The sequence below is a fragment of the Mercenaria mercenaria genome, chromosome 8 (genome assembly GCF_021730395.1).
Source record: "Mercenaria mercenaria strain notata chromosome 8, MADL_Memer_1, whole genome shotgun sequence".
NCBI classification, from domain to species: domain Eukaryota; kingdom Metazoa; phylum Mollusca; class Bivalvia; order Venerida; family Veneridae; genus Mercenaria; species Mercenaria mercenaria.
Window position 1 is genome coordinate 27,371,794 of NC_069368.1, and position 23,602 is coordinate 27,395,395.

Sequence of the window (23,602 nt, forward strand, 5' to 3'; positions counted from 1 at the left end):
TATCTAATAGAACATTCCGCACTTCATTTCATTATGTGTATTTGCAGACATGAGCCAGCCAGTTAACTCTTGAAATTTATTTCCATAAAACATAATCATTTATCAAAAGTTTCATCAAAGCATTGGTTATTAATAAGTTTATGTTTTTATAAATTCCATTGTGGTTCCAAAGCACGCATACCTTATCAAAACTGAACATGCACCCAACATAAAAAAGCAATACATTTGATAAATGCAATTCATGTGGCAATGAAATGCCAACTGTCTATGTTAGTTAATAAAGAATATCTCTATAATACTCGATAATACTTAAGTGGATACACTTCATACGCTACAGGAATTTAATGATTAGCGATACATTTGCCGTTAAGTACTTGAGATGAACTTAACAGCTTTTTTAATTAAGCATGTTTTATTTCAGCAAATGTATAACTGTCAAATGCTTACATGTTCTATATCTTGCTTCGTTATCTTTGTAACTAATGGATTTGCAGAAACTGATATTCATTCGTAGAATTACAAGGATGCCGTTTAGAATACGATTCTGCATGCTAATAATGTATTTTATGAATACCTTACTACTTTTTTACCTAGTCTCAAAACTACTCGCCGACAGGAACTGTTTTGGTGTTTTTCCAACATGTTTATTTCAACGCGGATTGGTATAGAATGTATATACACTGTATATATATATACATACTTTTACACACTTTACAATCTTTTCATGCCATATACACTTTACAATCTTTTAATGCCATATATATATGACATTAAAAGATTGTAAAGTGTGTAAAAGTGTGTTAGATAACAGTTAAAAAGCTGGAAAAAATGTTGATTTTCTCCATTATTTTAAAAGCGTTACAAAGGTTTATTTCATTCTGCATGAAGTGTTTGGATATACATTATCTTGCACAAATCATACACTGGTCATTGTTACAGTACCCACATTTTATGGATTTCTGAGACTAGAGGAAAATATCGCCTAAAACGTGTGAAAAGGTTGCTGAAAATTATTTTTTCTTGTCAGCCTTGATAATTCTATTATCCAAATTCTGCATCATTAAGTAACATCCTCACATTCATAAGTAACCCTTACCCTGCTAGGTTTCTTTAATGAATTTGTTCATCTTTCAATTTGGACAGTACCGTTAACTGTTAAAAGCTTACCAAAAAGATATTGACTGAATGGCGAACAGATGTGCAGGCTGATCGTGATCTACACTGGTCACAAAGGCAGAATCGATCGTGTCCAGCATGATAAGGGTTAATGTCTTATGTAACTGATTATTTTTATGCAAACAAGCTTAAATGTTTTATTTGCTGTCATGATTTCCATTCTTCATTTTCTAAATACAAAATTATATATATTCAGAGATCTAAAATTATCACCGACTATTGTCAATATGTTTATGTTGAAATCATTAATGATTTTCATTTATTACATATATATTTCAATATTTGTACACATGCATAAAATAGGACCGGAGTTTTTCCATTGGAGCGGTGGAATAGTGGTTTTACGGGAAAATGATGCACTCTGTAAGTTGCAAATTTCTCAGCATATTTCTCAATTAAAATACAGTTAATCCATAACTTAATTTAGATAAATCTTTTTACAGGAACAATGAAGGTCAATTATTTCTTTAGCATTTAATGTATTTGCAAAACATACCTGTAGAGACATGACATGAATGCGTGTATATAAGGCTATATAGGTAAAAATACATCATTAAACGTCTTTACGTAAGAAAGGTGTTGCGATATGACATGAATTTGTGTATATAAGGCTATAAATCCAAAACTGGTGCATTCGTAGCTAGTTTTTTGTCACCTAATTAATAATATAGTATATAAAAGAAGTATTTCTGAACGATAAATTTCAGAACATTTATTGAAATATTTCCTGTTTACACATACGACTATATTAAGACTGAAACTGACAAAAATAGATCCAAACGATTAGTCCATGTAACTAATGATTTTCCTGTCACATGTTTGCTCATTTAATAGTATTATAATAACTTCAGCACGATTTATCTTAATCAACATGGGAAAGAGAATCCATATATATTTATCATTTAGGAAAATGTGTCAATTAAGAAGATCTGTTGTTTTTTTTTTCTTTGTTTTTAATATTAAAGATCAACACGACTATCATTATATGGCAATGCTCCATCAGTATACGAAATTTAAATATCTTCTGGCAACTAATTAAAATAGTTTGATAGCTAACTACACATATCAAATAATATAACTTGTTACTATCGACCTGCTAAAGTGACATGTTATCCTGACTGATCAGTAGAAGCATACGGTACTTACGTCTGTGTTGCAAATCCTAAACCGTTTTCTCTCGCCCAGACAATATTTCCCACCATGAGATGGTCTGGAAAAAAACAGATTCGCTTATCAACTTAAATGTTTGTATCCAAATATAATTCCGGAAAATTTCGGAATCCTTTCATTCGTTTCACAATTTAAATACCACATATAATATATTTAGTGTTGTATATATTATGCATACCGCTTTTACATGTATGCCAACAGTCGAGATTTTCATGCGGTAGTATGACCACCCTAGTTCAGTTGTAAAATTACAATGTTGTTTAGGCTTTTAAATTTCTTAATTACTTTTAGTAACTTAATATTTTCCTGGGAAGGAATAATCATTTGTTTTGGTACAAGCTGAAATAACACAAGGGCAGATACGCACGCTGGGTTTTCACAATGTCTCTGAGAGTGAGAGACACCTCCCCCGCATGTTCTAGTACACTCTGTCCAAGACGTCCATTCACCCCATTCTCCGTTAATTGCTTCCGGTCTGTCACCAATCTTCACACACTTTCCTTCGAGACACCACTACAAAATACCGTAGTTTATTATCACGCTTGCTATAAATTGCCTAAGAAAGTCTTCCTGAAGACGTCAACCGGTCTTTATTCAACGAAAACTTTTATGAATAATAATGTGAAAACATGTAAATAATAAATTATAACGATAATATAACGAATTGTTCTTCGACTGTGTGAATTTTCAAGTTTGAAATGTAAGCCCTTGCAGAAATATCGGTATTTACATCTTTCGCACCAGTTCAGCGTCGCGTTATTTATTATCACACACGTGGTAATAAAGTCACGAGTACGTAATATTTAGTCTCCTGTACCTTATTAGTTCCGCAAATAGTCCCTTCAGCTGCAGCCTCGAGGTGTGTGGAACACTTGTTGTTTGTTTGACACCATAGATTCGAACACACATCCTGAAATATAAATACATGGCTTGTTTGGATAATAAACTATTATGTGTAAATACAAACGTTAACACTAATTATGGAATGTATGTCGACGATCTATTTTTGACATAGCCTTCGGAAAATAACATTTACGTATAAGAATAGAAGGAACACACCCTATTACCTGATGTCCACCACGCCGAGGGATGCGGCTGCCACAGAGGTCAGAAATCAATAACGATGAGTAGTGGTGTTAGTCTTTTGAGCTGTATTTTTTCATTTCGACTTTCCATGAAAATATTCTGGTGCAAGCATACGTGTAAATGCCTTAACATATTATATAATTAATCCTGGTCGCCAACTTTGCGAAAGAAAGAAGTATTCAGTTGTTTAACTTGGACGTTTATTAAAATTGATGCGAAAATCATATTCAACGGCCCAATTCGAAGTGTTTACAAAATATTTTGATCGAATTTACCTCACAGGTCAAACGATCAATCATCTGGGGATTATCCTGGCAAGTTTCAAGTCTGTCCGTACGTCTACACCGACGTTATGACCCTCCAAAGGGACCCGGGTATAGTCACGTATGATAAACTTTACCGCAGAGGGCATTTTTAAATGATGCCCATCCCACCGAGGAGTCAAAGTATAGGATACCGTTTACGGCAGAGGGGAATTTGGTGTAAAAACATATATTTTGGCTTTTTGTTTCGCTTTTAAGTCTTGGGAGGTCATGGAATCATTTGCAGTATGCATTGTTTATATACTTATGTTTAATAATGGGCGATTTTCAATGGCGAACACCGCTGTAACACAGTGTTAATCAGTCTAGATTGTATTTCTATCTCCGACATTGCATACTATCTGCTACATGTATAGATTGGTTCTGCTGCTGTAAATGTTCATTTTGTAAATTCATTTTTGTTTCAATTTCTTTTATGATGATATATACAGAAATAATGATATCTTAAGTCCTGATACTTGCGTTCTTGCAGGATTCTGTGTTGAATCATATAGTTAAACACAGTTTCTCGAGTAGTATATTTAAGCATATATATTTGAAATGCATGAGAATTGTTTTAAAAAAGCTAAGACACTGATTTGCAGCTTACGCTAGAGTGATTGACCATTTAAGTACATGGAACTGGAATAAGATGAAAATATTTGGAATGCTGGATATAGGACAGAAAACATATACCGACGTGATTCCAAATGAATGTGAAATATTCATTTCTAGTGACCAGCATGTGGGCATGTATCGAAGTTACAGGGCAAAATATCAAAATTGAATACATCTTTAAAGTTTTCAAGAGAGATCGATCAGAATGAAATCTTCATTTCAGATAGTAACTCGGTAATAACAGATGGTTTAGTTATTTCCATTGCATTTTGATAGATCTCTCTTGACATGACAATTAACTAAATGGTCAATCACTCCAGTGTTAACTTCAAAATCATTGTTACAGTAATAACACGTGTATGCCTTCATCTTTGGTTCTGAAATTGAATACAAAATAAATTGTTTAGAACATTTCTGTAAACGATTAATGAATTACAGCTTTATTTAGAACCGATCACTTGACTTATGCCACTGACAACAAATATATTTAAATTTTCTAGCCTAACGGATCTTTTATGTAGAACTATGTTACTATCAGTAGCCTCTTAGTATGAAAGCATGATAATGCAAAACAATTTGATATTTAATATTAACCTATATTCAACACTGAATCCAGCAAGTACAAAGACTTAGTATTTCATTGCTGGCAGCAAATGTCTCTATCTTATGATAAAAAAGAAACAAAAATAATTTTACAAAACGAAGACTTTCAGTGGCAAAACAACTCTATACATGTACAGTATCAGATTGTATGCAATGTAGGATATATATATATATACAATCTAGACTGATTGCAAAACGATTTATCATTTAATATAAACCGTAAATTCAACACTGAATCCAGCAAGAACGTAAGTACCGATACCATCAGGACTTACGATATCATATATTTCATGATAAAAGAAATTGAAACAAAATTGAGTTTACAAAACGAAGACTTAAAGTAGCAAAACAACGTCGGAGATAGATAGAAGTTCAATCAAGACTGATTACCGCCTTGTTACAGCGGTGTTCGCCATTAAAAATCGCCCATTATTAAACACAAGTATAAACAATGCATACTGCAAATAATTCCATGACCTCCCAGGTCTCAAAAGCAAAACAAACAGCCAAAATAGACATTTTTACACAAATTTCCCTCTGTCGTAAACGATATCCTATATTTTGACTCCTCGGTGGGATGGGCATCATTTAAATATGCCCTCTGTGGTAAAGTTTATCATACGTGACTATACCCGGGTCCCTTTGGAGGGTCATAACGTCGGTGTAGACGTACGGACAGACTTGAAACTTGCCAGGATTATCCCCAGATGATCGTTTGTTTGACGTGTGAGGTAAACCCGATCAAATTATTTTGTAAACACTTCTAATTGGGCCGTTGAATATGATTTTCGCATCAATTTTAATAAACGTCCAAGTTAAACAACTGAATACTTATTTCTTTCGCAAAGTTGGCGACCAGGATTAATCATATAATATGTTTAGGCATTTACACATATGCCTGCACCAGAATATCTTCATGGAAAGTCGAAATAAAAAAATACAGCTCAAAAAACTAACACCACTATTCACCGTTATTGATTTCCTACCTCTGTGGCAGCCGCATCCCTCGGCGTGGTGGACATCAGGTAATAGGGTGTGAGGAAGAGAAAAAAAGATTAATGAACTAAATAACGTTTTAAGACCGTCAATAACCCACTGGTGTAAGTACTCGATCATTGACACACATTATGAAAAATGTACCTAAATTTGCTTATGAAGTACTAAGATATGACGATTTACTGTTCCAAAAGTAAATTTCAAGTACCTGTTCATTGGTACATATTGTAGCGTCGTCGGTGCCGTACTGCAACCGGCATTGGTGGTTAGCATCATACATGGTACCTGGGGGAAGCACGGGATAGTTGTATTCGTGACTTGATGGCTCGTCATCCAGACAATATCCCCAGTCACGACTAAATGATAGCAATGTATTACATGAAGCTCAGATACCAATATAGGATAAAACATTGTTTAACAATTAGAACTTTTATGGTTTTGGCAATCTATTTCTTGGGTATATAAATTAGTGAATTTCAAATTTTGCTTATAAAATCTTAGAATTTTACTTCTTCGTTTGTATTAAATTTCGCGGATTGAATGAACAACGAAACTCACGAAAATTAGTCCCATGCGAATGTTTATGATATCTGAGTAAAAGGTATATCAGCGAAACCTGTGCATTTCATACATCACTTGTTGCATGAAAACATTTTATCAAAATAGTGTCAGCTTGTCGCTGCATAAACTATTCCAGCATGGTAAAATTTAAAAAAGATCAACGTTTTACACCGGAATACAAGAAAAAATTTACCCTATATTTATTGTGCATGCTTGCAAGTGCATAAGAGTGCAAAAATCCAACTAGTGATTGAAAAAAACTATTCAACAGTTTATCAAGTTTCTGAAATGAATGTCTTGTCGATTTCATGTCAAATATTGTGTTAGAGGATATCATGGTGTAGGAGATATCTCCTTCCATAGTCGCGTTTACAATAAATGAGGTGAAATTATTAATCGATTTACTCTCTTTATAATGAGAATACAAAAACTGCATTATGTAATTACTGTAACATTGAAATTGAACAAGGAAATAAGAAAGAGGCTCGGGGTAACTGAAACTGAATTGAAGCGTATTAAAATTAAATTGAAATGTCGGACTGACAGCACACGAGGAAAAAGGCAAAATACAAAATTTAAACCTTACTCTATAAACTGAGTAATGGACTGTTTACTACAGTTCGACCAGGACTTTGAGATGCTGTCTGCCACTAGACTAGGAGACATGATGAATAGCTGTTTTCCAGGAGGATCCTCGCATCCGTTGTTAGAACCATCATGGAGCATGCCAAAACTGAAAAATATCAATTATAGTATTGTAAGTACTTCGTCAATTTTTACAACAATGGTAGACTTAGACGAGGAGATGTAGTATTCATATAGGCTCAAGAGTATGGGGAGTAGGGAGAGCGTATGGCCGGGGCCGCAACTCTGAGAGTTGGCATACTGTATCCTCACTCAAAACTTTATTTTCACAAAGAAAAAGGTAGAAATACGCCGTCTCGAGTAAACAGATCTAAAAGTAAAAGAGTTTGATAACAGTAGTCATTTGCAAATTTGCACTGGACAGAATGGTTTTTTTTATTACTGTTACGTTGTCTCGTTATTTGGGTGTTTCAGGAACATTTAGATAGGATTGCCTGTTTGCCACCTCCTTCCCCACCCCACTCTCCCAAATCTGTGAGGACGCTCCTACGTCAAAGATTCAGACCTACCTTAGTAAAGGACTGATGTTTCATCAAATCATCAACGCATGCAGTGCTCTTGTTATTCTTATTTTATAGTTTGTCTTTAGTGTACCTTTCTAACGTTTTGGCTTTCAAATATTTTACGAAGTATTTTGACTTTTTTTTCGAGAAATTCATCTTGTTGTTCTGTTATTGTAAAAAGAGCATTCGATTGTGATGTGGTGTCCCTGTTTCGTTCGTGTTGGTTATATGTTACTTATAAATTGTGCAATGTGTTTGATGTTGCATCTTGCGTTCCATAATACATTTTCATGGAAATTATAGCAAACGATTAGCAATAATGATTGATGTATTTGGGTTAACGATGCGAAGGTTTGATCATATAGTCTTACGTGTGATTACTGTTGTGCAATTTGTTTTAGAAATATATTGTATCTATTATATCTATTTCTGTTCACTGGGTGTCCGTTTTCAAGTTTATTATGATGATTTTGGTCTGGTTTCTTATAAAATTTCACAAACGAACATAATTACCAACAGGAACATTTCTACACTGATTTTTGCTCATTATGTTTTACAACTGCAACGGAACATAAACACACTGTAGCATGGAATGATTTACAATATCTAAGGTCTTTCAATCATTTTTATTGAGCCAACATGTGAATAGAAATACAATGACCTGGAATATTTCTAAAACTGCTTTTATCTGGTAAATATGTAGACCACACAGTGTGGTACAGATATGATATATCTGAATTCGTCCAATTATGCTTTATTGCTACTATATCAATAAAAAAAGACCTGAGCATTTGTAAGATTGCGTTTTGGCTCTTTTTACATTTGTAGGCCATAATACCTAAATAGCTTAATGTTGCTATACCTTTGTCATAAATGCTGTTATTATATGCAGATAAAATTGGACGTGACTGCATTCTAATAAAACGGACACTATTGCCCCATTTCCCGCCACTGTACGGTTATATGTTACTTGTTGACAATGCAAGACAACATATATTTTCATATTACCTTGCTTTTGGGGTGTGCTAGTCTTCACGAGCGTGGGGAAGGACGGACAAGGGAAAGTGGGAGTAAATGCCAAATAACAATACCAAGTTCACATGCAGAACATCATTTCTATATTTCACCATAATTCCTAGTCATGCTGCGTGAAATCCGAACAAAACATTAGGTGCTAAACTTTATAAGCTGAAACATATTACTACATGTTTTTCACAATTTTAAGTCATAGACTTTTTGCGATATAAACGGCACAAAAGTCCTTTTATGGATATTCAGTATGACAAAGTTAAGGGCCATAACCCTGGCTGAATAAAATTCTAAAAAAATACACAAAGAGCACGACTCTAAATAAAAAATAATTCTGATATACATGCGACACAAATTTTTGTCCCTTTATGCACAGTTTGATCGTAAAGGGTGATAACTCTGGTTATCCCCAAGCAAAACACCAGATACAATCCTATAAACTTCATGACGCTAGGTCAACAAGTTTCTGCGATATGCATAACACAAAGTCGGACGGACGGACAGATGTAGGGGCAATAGTAAATTTAAAAGCTCCCCGCACGAATATGGAACGCAAAAATATAAGAATACAAAGATACTATTATTATTAGGTAAAACGTTTTGTTATGACAGTGATTTTCCCTGCCGAAAATTTCAACTAGTAACACGCATCATCTTGTCGGAAAGATACGGTTTCTAGTGTGTTGATGTTTTATTATCTGATTAATTTGGATTTAATTGTCCGTAATTGCGTTCCTTTGGTTTTTAGTAAGGCATTGGTTGCATAGGTCATGTTTTCTTTATTGTATTATAATTCTTTAGAACATTTTATACATCGGTAAAAACGCTTTGTGGAGCTATTCGGGCGATGCTCAAGGCAAGGACAAAGGATTACCAAAACAAGATCTATTCATGGTATATTACTATTTTTTAAAAAGACAATAACTCTCGATCAATACCATGAATTAATAATAATTGATTTAGCTTGGCTACATCCGGAGTGAAGTTTCGATAGCTATCTCATACCAAGTGTCCTTTTTTAATATAAATTAGGGCTAGAGTATGTACAAGCAAGCTGGCATTTTAACAATATTTCAATTATTCATATGAACACTATTTGTGATATTTTAAAAACTTATAAATACTATGTGGTTATACTGATATGCCTGAATCATGAATACCAAACATTTCTTTGCATTCCTAGCGTTGCCGTACACACGAATTTATAATTGACACTTATTACTACTGATATAAATAAATTGTGCATTCAGTTCTAGAGAGAAATACATGTGTTATACAATTAAGATTTAGTCACTGATTGTTACAATCTTCACTGCATTAAATATCTTTACAAACTATCTCAAATATTCAGAAGAATGAAAAATAAAATATGGCATGAAGTGAAACTTATCAAGATACAAATTTTGGAAATTGGTGTACTATTTGTAGACATAAGATACAAGTTTTGCAACCTTATGTACTATTTGTAGACCTACATCGATTACAGAAACTTATTGAAGTATATCATAATTACCTTGACCCGTATTCACGAACCTTCAATGTCTGAAACATAGACTTAGTGTTAAGAACGGCAAATATTCAATTTGTCTTTATCAAATTTCTACTGTTCAAATTTTGCAGAATCGTCATTATATTTCTTCAAAGTTTCTTTGTAATCTGTGCATATTTGACGATGGCAGAGCAAAATGAAAATTTTGAATTTCAAAGACTTTAAACGTTTAAAGACCCTGGAATTTGACAATTTTCTGTGAGTCAGTAAGTCTGTATTTATTCAACAATCATTTTTCTTATCATAACAGCGATGTCTTACAAAAATCTATGTCTCTTTAATTTCTTTTACATTATCAAGTTATATTATATACCTATCGCCAAAATATTTCCCGGATGTGTTTCTTTCATGCAAATTGTCAAGAGTCTCGTGAGACTTGATATTTGTTAAATTTAGTTTAGTTAATGTCATAATAATTTTATAGAATACCCATAAACATTAATTTATTTTATTATTTTTATTAATTACAGAAAGAGAAGCACGCTATTTTGATAAGCTGGTTGGCATAGAAACATTTACTGATGTTTCGATATATACCAACTTTTGCCTACAAAAATGCATTTTTGTTTAAACACTTAAACCATTTTCATGTGTATTCGTGACTGTTTAAAATAGTTATTTTTTATTAATATGATCAATTAAAATGAAAGACTTAATTCTGGTCAGAGTTATACGTTTTCACTTTTATCAATTTTATGCGTCAACGTATTTTTTTTTCTTAATGCAGCATTTGAAGAATCCTTCGGGATGTGTGCCGGGCGATCCGTTATTGCACAAAAATGCGGTATCCCTATAATGACCCAACTCTTCTTGGACAAAGTGCCTCAGATATAATAGCAAATAATCATAATGATTTTAAACATTTCCTCAATGTTTGAATGATCTGATATATAGACAAGGTATCAACATGGTTAGCATGACTTTTAAAGAATATAGAACAGAATTACGGTATCCATGTTATCAAAATTTTTACCCAGAGATAAGATTTACACAGGTTTTACAGAAAAGGTATACTAAGCTTTGCTATTTGTCAACAAGTCGAAGAAATTACCTAGACGAAATCGTTGGAAACAACATGATTACACGTTAAAACATTAAAAACACACGTATAAAGATAAACTGGGTAAAATAAATAAAGTAAATCTTGCTGAATAATCTGAGGCAATATTTTATATTATACATGTACCTATCATCCTAAAGATGCAAGACAACGAGAAGAAGAAAGAAGCGTGATGATTGTAGTTGTGGACAGATGGCAATTAGAAAAGTATCACTGAGCCGTCAGCAACAGTTGTATTAATGTGTGCGATTTAGACAGGTCATTTTTTTTTACTTTTTTTCAATTCTATTTGTAAAATTTTAATAAATAGAAGACATTCTGGATCCCAGCACAGGATAATCATATGTTACAAAATATGTACCTAATAAAGTATCATACATCTACAGTGTCGTTATTTAAGAATAACAGATTTAAAATAATGTACCATAAGGCTGGGTAACTATTTAAAAGCACCATGACGTAATAACTACATTTCTCTGTATATTCCAGGCCTACAATTTAAAGACAAAAACTAATAGCTCGCATAATGAACACAAATCATTCCATTGCCTTTCTGGAGAAGTGAACAGTTTAAACTGTTGATTGTTAGATTACAGATATATTATACTGAACCAAAGATCTAACCCGCCATTTGCTATTTTGCAAATAGTTTAAAAAATACTGAAAGTTCATTTCTTAAAGCCCGTTTTTAAAAAGTCACAAAAATACACATGAAAGATGCGTTTTTAGTAAATGAATATATACAATTTATAGAAATAAGGAAGTGTAGATTTTGATTTTTTACTAGGAAATGTTTAAATTTCTCACACCTATTAAATGTTCTTTTACGATAGGGTATGACAACGCCATTATTCTGTTTTGATGTAATTTTCTTCCCTCATAACGTTTTTCGCTAGATTGTAAATTCTAGATGTTTTAGTGTATTTTTTGTGACTTTTCAAAGATGGGTTGAAGTCGTAGAATGAGCGAATTTACATGACAGCATAATTTGATTTCGTTGAAAAATCTTATCATCAGCATATTGTTTTAAGCGTGAATGTACTTTCAGTAATTTTTAATTTACCGGCAAAAGAGCTAATGGCGAGTTAGCTGTTTTGTTCAGTATACGTTTTCAGTGTAGGATCAGTTCCTTTTCGTTTCTATCAGTATGAAAAACGAAAGCTGCAGAAACTGTGAGTAATACTTGAAACAGGCAAAAGGTACACAATATGACATTGTGAAGTAAATAAAAACCTGCTCCGTTATATCAGATAACATTGCAACAAAACACACAAAATAACCCTGTCAGAAGATGCAAATTAAAGAGAAAGACAAGTTTCCTATTGGGTGGCAGACTAAATGTTAATTCCTTTATTATCTGAGTAAGTATTTCATAACACGCAGAAATTTGTTAATAAAGTATAAGTTTTCGGCTTCAGGTTTAAATATATGAATTGGCCCTCTGTTCCATAATGATTAGATTTATACTAGTACTCGTTCCTTTTTTTTAATTCTTGGTAAATTCTTGTCCCAAACACAAATAACGTCTCTTCTTGCGTACAGCGAACATTACAAAATGCGCATGCCTTTTTTTTATACAGAAATAGATTTTTTTGTATTTGTTGGGTTTAACGTCGCATCAAAACAATCATAGGTCATATGAAGCTTTCTAGCATTGATGGCGGAGGAAGATCCAAAGTGCCCCTCCGAGCATTTTTTATCACGGACAGGCACCTGGGTAAAACCACCAACCACCCTCCGTTACATAACTGAAATACTGTTAAAACAACGCTAAACACAAAACAAAGATTCTTTTATATAAATTAATGGTATATTCATAATAAGCTTGATAATGAATAAATGTGCTTTCTGTTCCAAAATCAAAATTCACGTGTTATACAACTTGTTTTTCTCTAGGGTTGTTATCTTATAAAAGCATCTTAATTTCATTAAATATACGTTATTAACTTCAATTTGACATATAATGAATGCAACTAATCTACAAGATGCAAGATCTCAAATTTGCAAAAGGATATGAAATGCATGGAATTAACTGAAATTAAATCTTTAAGATTTTAAAGATAAAATGTTTGCAAAATGATATACAGATTGTAGACAAATCGATTACAGGAACACATGAAACTTGTATCATGTCTGTCTGATAAATGTCAGTGTTGTGTTAGTCAGCAAAAATGTCTAGAATGTGTCTGATAGTTAACAAGATTGTGAGTACTTATAAATGCCGTGTCCTAATCCCATTTCGCTAACGGCGCAACTTAATGTAGCGGACGTGTAAATTTTAAGATACTCTGAAATTTCCATGTGGTCACATAATTTCGTTTGACAGTTCGGCATTCGTCAGACTTTAAAATGGCTCAACGCGCACATGACTCTCCGTAAAGGCCGGTGGAGGCCGAACTCAAATACAGAGAATTGTCACTACGGATCCAATCATGCCTTGAATTATTGGCAGAAATATTGTCAGCTACGTAATGTACAATTATGCAATTTATGGTTTTACATTATAAATCTCAAATTATAAACCTACTAAGTATTTGGATTTATTAAAAACTGTAATAACTGCATCAAAATAATTGGATGACTGCATGTTTAAGGACTTTTCTTAGAGGACTGTTGTTTTTGTTTGTGGATGATGAGAGTGAATTCGTTTTATACTTATTTGCGTAATAATTTTTCATTTGATTACAGATGGAATTATGCTACATTTTTTTTTTTTATAAAAATGTATTCCCCTACAATAACATTTGCCTAATTAGTATAAAACCTAAAAACGTGGGGCGCTATAGACATTATCCCTTAACTCAACTTTATCAAGAAATGCCCCGTCATATTGCAAATGGGTTTTGAAAAAAAAACAAATATCAAAAATAAAGAAATATCTAAATGATTTAATATGTAGAAAATATGCAAAAATGGTTAGCATGATATTAAATAGTATAGAAAGGATTTACACTGCACCATTATCATGTACAGTTTAGGGGATACATATACCCGACGACTTTTCTGTCCTATTCCAAAGCATCTTTAGTTACGAACATTTCCTACGAATAAATCTATAAGCACAAATGGAGATAGGGGTAATTCAGTAAATACTTATAAAACTTAATGTACTAAAGTAGTCAACAGGTTAAAGTGTTGATACAAAATACATTTTGTGTACGACCAACCTCACTTCGTTCCTATCAATGTTAAAACATAACTACAGAAAGCAGAATGACTCATACTTGAAACAGACAAATTGCATACAATAACTTTTTGTTGAGCAAAAAGAAGCCTTCCTGTTAATTCATTTAAAATATAACCTTGTAACGAAATACACCTATAACCCTGTCAGATGATACAATTTAAAGAGAGACAGATAAGCCTCACATGGGTGGTAGATTCAGGATTAATACTATTAATATTTGACAACTCATTAAAGTATCAACTTGGCTTCAAGTTTATATTCTTGAAGTTATGAATTTGCCGTGTGTTTCTGCACACACTATTTGCCGGGGATTTATATTAGGATTCATGTCATAAATCAGATTGTTGTTACCTTATCAAAACAACTATATTGCTTTCCTCAACATTTAATGCCTGGTAAGCCTATCTCAAATATTAAACACAATAAATTTGACTGGCTTTTAACTGAAATCAAAACATGTTGATTTATAAATACTTTGAATGGCTGATATATACAAATACTGCACACAGACACTGATAAATCAATTCACGATACATGTGTAATTAAAGCCTGCTTGATAAATTCATATTATAATCTTTTTCTTGGAAATGCATACTTTTTATGTAATACTATGTTATATAGCCAATAAATAGTTATTCATATAAATTCCCCAATGGCTTTCCTTAACAAGTATAAACAATCTAAAATATTTGCATTTAACAGAATGGCATGTATTTATATAAAACGTGTCTAGAGGTGCAAGATTTTATAAAAGATACAAATACTGAACAGACATTGACGATGTGCCGAAATAAAATCTATTCGAGGATCCATTGGATTCATAGAACAAAAAGCAGAATGGGTTCGAGAGTATATACACTAATGCCTGAATCATGCGTTTCGAAAATATTAGACACGTATTAAGAATATATTGCACCATAAGAATTTATTGCAAACAGAAATGTATAAGATATAATTAAATGCCATATGTTATTACATGTACTGGGTGTGGTTATATTTAGATGATGTATATGGATTTTTCCCGGAGGTTTTTTCTTTGATTTATATAATCCAGAGGCTTATGCTACCTCAGTTTAGCATACAATTAACATGGTTCTGTGTATTTATGACATAAAGTTGCTGAAAGCAGAAATATAATTATCTGTTTTTTAAAACTCATGTAAATTTAGAGTTACTAACACCGCCATTGGTTACAACATCTGCTGCAGCTAGGGTTGAAATGTCTCTGTTGCAGTAAGTTATATCGCTGACATTTCCTGTGCAGCATATTGCTAACAAATCACTAAATATTTTTAAATGGCCATTTCTGAAGTAGTTTAACAAGACCACAGGAGGTAGAAAGCAGAGGAAGGCTACCCTTGTAACAAAATACGAATATAGCCTTGTCAAAAGAAGCGAGTTAACGTGTCTGACACGTGACGACTTTCGGCAAATTATGTATTTCCCGTACACGATTTCGGCATTTTCCGGTTTTTACGGAATAATATTTATTTACTTTATATCCGAAGAATGCTGGCTTACATGAAAAGAAAACGTAATCTCTCAGAACTACGTCTGCTACGTGTGGGTACTTGCAATATCCTGCAATTTTCTAATAGCCTCTTCTTCGACAAATACAACAGTTGTAAACTACTTTACGTGCATGAATACAAAATAGTCTTTAGTATTCTCAAAGTAAAAATCATATTTTAATTGGTATTTGGTGACACAGACACAAATGTTCACAATATGTCCAAACATGCAGTAATGTGCCTATGTTTCCAAAATGACTAAAACGTGATAAACACTTGTTACAGCTGTTTGTTCTTGTTACAGCTGTTTATTCGTTAATATATATTATATCATTTAACTTCTTTTCAAAAATGATCGGCTCACAGATGAAGAGTAAGAACTATTTGTTCTTGGTCCGATAGTTTTGACTATTGATCGGCAAGCCATTCAATATGTGCATATATACCGAGGACTGTTATTTCAACAAAGAATCCTCTCTGCTTTCTGTAGCATTTAATTAACATGTACACTATCTCAAATATCTGGACGGGAAATGAAATATAAAAAACCTTAAGTTTAAAGATACACCTTTTGCAATACTACACATAAATTGATCACAAGAACTTATATTAAATATGTGTTTGCATGTGACTTCCCGGTGGATGCATTTCTGTACTCTGTATTCCTTTTTTCCGGACAGGTTGGTATTGTTTGCCTTTAGCGATATTTATGCAATTTCTCTAATGTATTATATTTAAATTCTGTGTTTGGAATGTTTCCTGGAGGGGTCGCTCTGATATATATTTCAGAGACATTTGTGCTTTTTACAACTAGATATAAAATATTATTTCTGTTGAAGTATTTATAGCATAAAACAGCTCTGAGCATACTTATGAAACAGATGTAGAATGACTGATATGTACGTTTAACGATACGCCGCTGGTTAATAATTACCTGCTTTTATAATGGCGAGGTCGTATTGACATGAGATCTAGCTATTTCGGCGATTTCATAACAATTATTTAAATTAATATGATAAAAGTTTGTCAATATATGATGACAGACATACGTTTATAACTTATAGTCGGAATTTTTTTTATCTTTGTTCCAAAAGAAAAAAAAAACGAACACATTTAAAAACTGTTTGTTCATGTAACGTAACAATATTGCTCATTATATAAATATACCTGCCCAGATGTACGTGTGCTTTTACAAAATTGTACTATATCTTGGAGTCCCGATACAATACTTCACAACAGGGTATTTACTAAGCAAAGAATAACCACTGTTATTATCATATACTCCAATAGTTAAATTGATATAAGACACACCAACGCTACAAAATGATGACGTCATTTTTTTTTTTTTTTTGGTAATGGGAATGATTCAGGTATAGATCAGAGAAATAATTAATTTAGAAACACATTTAGAAATTGGCTCAGCCTAAAATTTCAACAAAGATTTAAAAGATGCTAAAATGCTTCAAAGTAAAGTGAAGCATACGCTGTGCGTTTGAGCTATATTTTATTAACGAATAAGCTACCATAATATATGTCGGCGGCACTGTAACATTACAACCATGGTTTTTCTGTTTTCTTTCAATTATTTTTTTTTCTTTTCGTTTGTGTCATTGAAACATTCTTTTTTTCGGTGCTTTTCTTCATTTCTTTAAATTATAAAACCGCCATTAGTTTAATTTACCGTGAATAATTAGACGCAGTAGGAAGGACTGCTTATAATGTTGGTAAAACTCATTTGCTATTTTCATACGTTCGTATTAGATATGTTTATATAAATATTATGTATGTAATGAAGATATGCAATAAAATATGATTAAACTCAACTATTTTATTATCCTGAGGGGAAAAAAAAACAACATTGCACATGTACTTTCTGTATATTATAACATAATATTCAACTTTAAAGAACTTACTTGTGACCCAGCTCATGCGTGACAGTGTATGCCAGGGCAATGCCCGTGTCCTCACTGATACTACAGCTTCTATGCGGTTGGCACATTCCCGACACCTGGGCCAGTCCTAGAGTTCCACATGGTTCATTCAGACGGGAGCAAATATTCTTTCTGGGAAAATATAGTTGAAAAAAAGTATAATGATTTTCATCAATGGAAATACAAACGTTAGTTGTTTCTATACGAATAAACAAAAAGCAGTACAAAAAATCACGAGGACTTGCCACGTTCTAAGTACACAACCCCATTTGAAAATAATCCAACAGAAGCGTATGTATAGTTGTGGATCTATATACACACAAATATTTCCAATTTGGTCTCAATATTTTCACTATTAGTCTAGAGTTTTGTAAGTTCGCAAACGGGAACAAAACATACTTATATGGCGATTCTTCTTCTGGATTTCGCAAAAGTATTATTTCAAAATATAAACAACGACTCATGAGCGGACCTTGAGAGAATATTATAACATCAGTCATGACGTCAAATTGCCACATGACATTCGTTTCGTTACCACTCGGATAAATTAAGTCTAACATGATTTATAACAATATTTCAATATGTTATAATGAAAATTCTAACAAGACCAGTAAATAACCTACATACATGTAGCGCAAAATCTGTCTCGGGTTATCGCAATAACCACTCGCGATTGAATGACGTCATCCATCCAGACGTATGTTAGTCGCGGTCGTTAAAAATATTTCCATTTTTTATTTCACTGTTATGCTAGTATTGTAGTTCGAAACGAAAATACTATGGGGTTCTCCATGTGATTTACATAGAATTAAACACTTCGATTTTTCTGTTTTTTACGAAAATCAAATATATTCACATAACAGAGCTAGGACCTTGAGAAATATTCTACACAGTATGACTCAAATGACCGCATATTCTTACGTATACCACTGTAATTAGGAACTATATGTATTATATTTAAGTAAAGTAACAAGACATTCTTGAGGTTTATCGTTTGATTTACCACTGTTTATCGTTTAGAAGCTTGGATATCAAATCTTTCGGGCTAACCACCTCCGGTTCAATTCTGCGCATCTGAACTCTAAACCGTGGTAAATCAAGCAATAAACCACGTGAAAGTCTTGATTATTCCATTATTAACGCGTAACATTTTCATTCACGACAAATATCCAATTAATTACAATAAAAAGAAATTCAAACTGTGTAGATATATATAGATCATAACCAATCACTCGAGTATTAGAATCTCCTTTTGTAACAGACTATGAAATAAAATTTTGCATCATTTACCTTTACCTAGCCGGCCAATTTCATGAAAATTCTAGTGCTAGAGGAAAGAATATTGACAATAACACCAACAAATATTCATTACAAAACTTAATAACTTGCAGTTGTGATTTTATCACCGTGGAGGCCACTAAATCAGTCAAAAACAACTGGCTGGGTGCTTCTTTTGATCAGTATACCCCTTCTTCAAAATCTATGCCAAAAGTGGAGGAAGTGAAAATGCTCTTGATACTGCCACTAACCTTGTAAGAAGTATTGCAACATCATGATGGTTAGGATGATCGTCGTCTTTAAAGTTTATCATTTTCTGGAACTTGCAGAAACTCTTTAAGGTTTTGTCGGCATGATGGGTAATTACGAGTTCTTCCTGTTTTAGTGAATATAGAGTTGAACGCAATACCAAAATATTAAATATTAAATATTCAATGAAGAAGAATATACGACATTGTTGCGTTTAATCCATATGACCTATCATGTGTCGGTGCGACGTTAAATAAAAAAAAATCCATGAACTATGCAAATTCATACTAGTTACATTTGCCTATTTTGCATAGACTTGAGTACTATGAACGTCATTATATTTACTGTTGCTTGGAGAAAGATGCTTAAATAAAAAACCCAACAGTTATTGTGCAGAAAATGTTTTTTTTTTACCTTCTAATTTTAAAGCATGTTTAATCTATATAAATGTCTAGATAGTTAACATTAACCAAAGTTGAATTCTGCATATCATTTTCTATTTAAAAATTACATTGTGTTGGAAAATAACACAATACACAACAGTCAAAATACTTAGACATTACATGAATGTGAATAAAGTTGGGTCTACCGAAGCATACTTTAATTGAAAACATGTTTAATCTTCTGTTACTCAGCATATATTTTCATATCTTACGTAAAGTGTTTATGCTCAGTCTAAAGAAAATAATACACGAGTTTTATTATGGGTGGGTGGAACAATTCAGATAGCTGCATGTTACTTCAGGTGAGAGCTTATAGCATTTGCTTTCATCAGTACAATACAAATATCGGCATTTACTGCAAGGGCGCCTTTCAACCACTGCCAAACTACCTAAGATCTGTTCTTATCAGTTATATATGTCACTCTAATAAAAATAAACGACATACATTTCATCAGGACGATACGTAATAAGAATATTTGTACTTAACAGAGTTTTACGTTTACGAAAATATTCAACATTGCTTTTTCACTCTGATTTTAAACGAAACAATGTATGTTTAATGTATTTAGAAAACTCCGCATATAAGATTTATGTGTGAAATCATTTCCTACTTGATCGTACTCTAGTACCACGTTTAGGTCAGATTAACTATTTATCAAACCCACAAAGTCTAGCTTTTTTCCACCAAGCAGCCCTTCATACAATTAAAAGCATTTTATATGGCATTTGGCATAGTTAATCTGTTGGTTTTACGTTTAGCATCAAAGACATAATACACGCCCAGTCATGACTGGTGAAGTTACTAATTCTCTAACTACTTCACTAAATTGAAATACATAGCTAAACCTTTGCGAAATATTTCAAACTGCACTTAAAACTGTTAATCCTATCATTTTAAGAGAACTTGCAATTGTAAGCAGTAAGCAAATCAGATTTTCTAATTAATATTGCCCCCTTACAAATCCGAAGATTCAATTATTCAATTACGTCATCTGACCACTTTTGTATTCTTATTCAAGGTAACAATAGTGGTAACAATAGTGTTCTCCCTCGCAAAAAGTTCTATTCTCACTATAATAAAAATTATCACCCCCTTGTATTTACCTGCTCTTCTTCTACGAGAAGAATTCTAACAAGGACAATGTTGATGGAATTTCCAACTGTCGCATCATGAAACATCGCCGCAACCTGCCAACATTTAACAAAAAGCAATGTTCAAAGTTAATGTTTTACGTAAGAATCATATCTGTACACTGTAGAACTGGCTATATTCACGAAGGTTGCATTTTCGAATATTCTCTGTAGATCAAATATATATTATCCACTCAATCAACAAACAACTTAAATGTCAGAAAGATGCGCAATTCAATTTATGGAATAACTTTTTAAGCAATTATTTTTTACCATATTCATTACTGTAAGCACATATGTTTCTAAGTGCTCGTTCTTATGGTATTTGATCATGCTTGGGTCCACGACAACCAGTGTCTCGACATATCTTTCTGTTGAAAATGACCTCTTGCTCCGGTGATGTTCCGCCGCCTTCTTCTTTCTCCTATGGTGTTTTTGCCATCTCTCTCTTTGTGCAAAAGCGTTGGAAAACTCTACGTAGGAAAGGAAAATTGTACTAAACGATATCAAGAACAACATTATGTTTAAAACTCGTGTTGTTTATTTCATGTATGTAAGCACTTGATAGTCCTCAGTCAAAGCTATTGAAAATAAAATGTTCTGTATAACTAAAGTAAATAATGTTAATTTTGTTGTTAAATATATTTTAGTGAGGCGTTTTACATTATCACATCGAACTAAAATATCCGGACAGAATGATACAGAAAATATGAAAAAAATACCATAGACACGTTCTAAGAAGACATCAACCTTAAACCGAACCCTACAATAGTATCACCTTAAATCAAACCCTACAACAGTATATCTGTATACTACATACATGTAAAAAAGCAACAAATATATATACAACCAAACAATGAGAACAAAAAACAAACCATTAAAGAACACATTTAGGCACCGCATAAAATTGGTCAAGCCATTATACACTGATGCGCGAAAGAATTTGATAGGACCTCATCTAATGGCTTGTAACTTCTTCGGCATAAAAATAGCCCACATTTCTTTTTTTTAATAACTTATAAAACGCATTAAAACGAATATAATATCTTCTACAAAATGGTAAAAACGTATGGCCCATGTTTTCTAACTTAAAGGTTTGTACTTATCCTCGTCGACATATTTTGCAGTATCTTTCAAAACAAGAAAAGAACATACTTGAAATTTTTCAGAAATTAGAAAGATGCGTTGGCTATAAAATACTATGAAATCTGCTGATGGTATATGATATATATTTATTTATTTTATCTTTAAATTGTCATAAAATCACCCATTAATGTCAGAATAAACGAACGAGCCAATTTCTTTGAAAGGCAGGAAAGTCAGAAGATAGACAAAAAAGCTTCTTTACCCTGTCATGTTTTCGAAACAAATGACATTTGTTTACATTTGAATAAAAATTCAGTGTCTACAATCCTTTGTAAATGTAATTTAATCGTAACTTGTACAAAAATTAAACATTCGTCTGTATTTTTGTTTTGAAAATGGTCAAGAGTTCGTAAAATGAATGAGAGATGTCTTTGCAATACTTATTGTTGTTGAAATTCTAGTATATTTTTTTTATAAAATCATATTACTTTCAAAATGTGGGGAATGTCACGAAAGTACTTGTAGTATTAAGGGGCCTTTAGAGTTATTATTCAAATCATTTTGAGATAGCGCTCTACTATCATTAAAATGTATTCAATCTTCAAGTTTGTATGCAACATTTGTCATTTAAATTAAAATAGTCAACCTTAATCTTATTCTAAATATCATTTTCCCAAATTAAAAGCTAATGACTTTTAAACCCTTTTTTGTTAAAGAGGTTATATTGTTAATGAGTTATTATGAATGAATATGACAAATTGCCTGATAAATGCTGATAAATATCATAAACATTTTGCATTGCTTTACAATATGTGAAATTCATCATTATCGTGGTAATTGAATCAATTATGTTTTACCCCTAACAAAAAATTGCAGAAATCATCTCAAGTGTGAGATAGCATCTATACGTCATATTGTTCAGTATTTACGAGAAAGTATCTGTTTCGGATATTGGCCTCAGCCAAACAGAATAATATGACTTGTGTTTCGAGGGGTCGCGAGTTCGATCCACAGGCGGGGCGTATGTTCTCCATGACGATAATTAGAAGACACTGTGTATGAAGTCATTCGTCCTCCACCTCTGATTCATGTGGGGAAGTTCGCAGTTACTTGCGGAGAACAGGGTTGTACTGGTACAGAATCCAGGAAAACTGGTTAGGTTAACTTCCCACCGTTACAAAACGGAAATACTTTTGAAAAACGGATTTAAACCCAAAGCAAGCAAACAAACAAACAAACAAACAAATTTAATTTTGTCTGTTCTTGGTGTTTGGTTTGCTTAAGAGATATAACTTTATATATTATGTTCGACCTCTATCTATTTGCCTGTATTGTGCAACCCTTTTCAGGGATCAGACAGCTTTGTGCGCTTAAAACCAAAAATGTGGATAGAACAAATCAAAACAAGAATTTTGGGCGAAAAAAAAATGAAATAAAAATGTTGTAAAGCCAGGTAACGTTAAGGCATGTTCAATCATGCATACAACA

The 23,602-nt window shown here is 32.7% G+C and overlaps 1 protein-coding gene across 1 annotated transcript in view; it reads right to left on the minus strand.

The window, feature by feature from the left end:
- LOC123566712 (A disintegrin and metalloproteinase with thrombospondin motifs 7-like) overlaps positions 1–23,602 on the minus strand; it is a 158,737-nt gene that overhangs the window by 21,226 nt on the left and 113,909 nt on the right. The window contains exons 4-12 of the mRNA XM_053549086.1: positions 21,302–21,501; positions 21,002–21,085; positions 19,457–19,581; positions 17,910–18,059; positions 7,099–7,245; positions 6,160–6,307; positions 3,164–3,256; positions 2,714–2,859; positions 2,323–2,386 (exon numbers count right to left, since the gene is read on the minus strand). Coding sequence (XP_053405061.1) covers positions 2,323–2,386; positions 2,714–2,859; positions 3,164–3,256; positions 6,160–6,307; positions 7,099–7,245; positions 17,910–18,059; positions 19,457–19,581; positions 21,002–21,085; positions 21,302–21,501 — 1,157 coding nt within the window. The remainder of the gene's footprint in view (positions 1–2,322; positions 2,387–2,713; positions 2,860–3,163; positions 3,257–6,159; positions 6,308–7,098; positions 7,246–17,909; positions 18,060–19,456; positions 19,582–21,001; positions 21,086–21,301; positions 21,502–23,602) is intronic.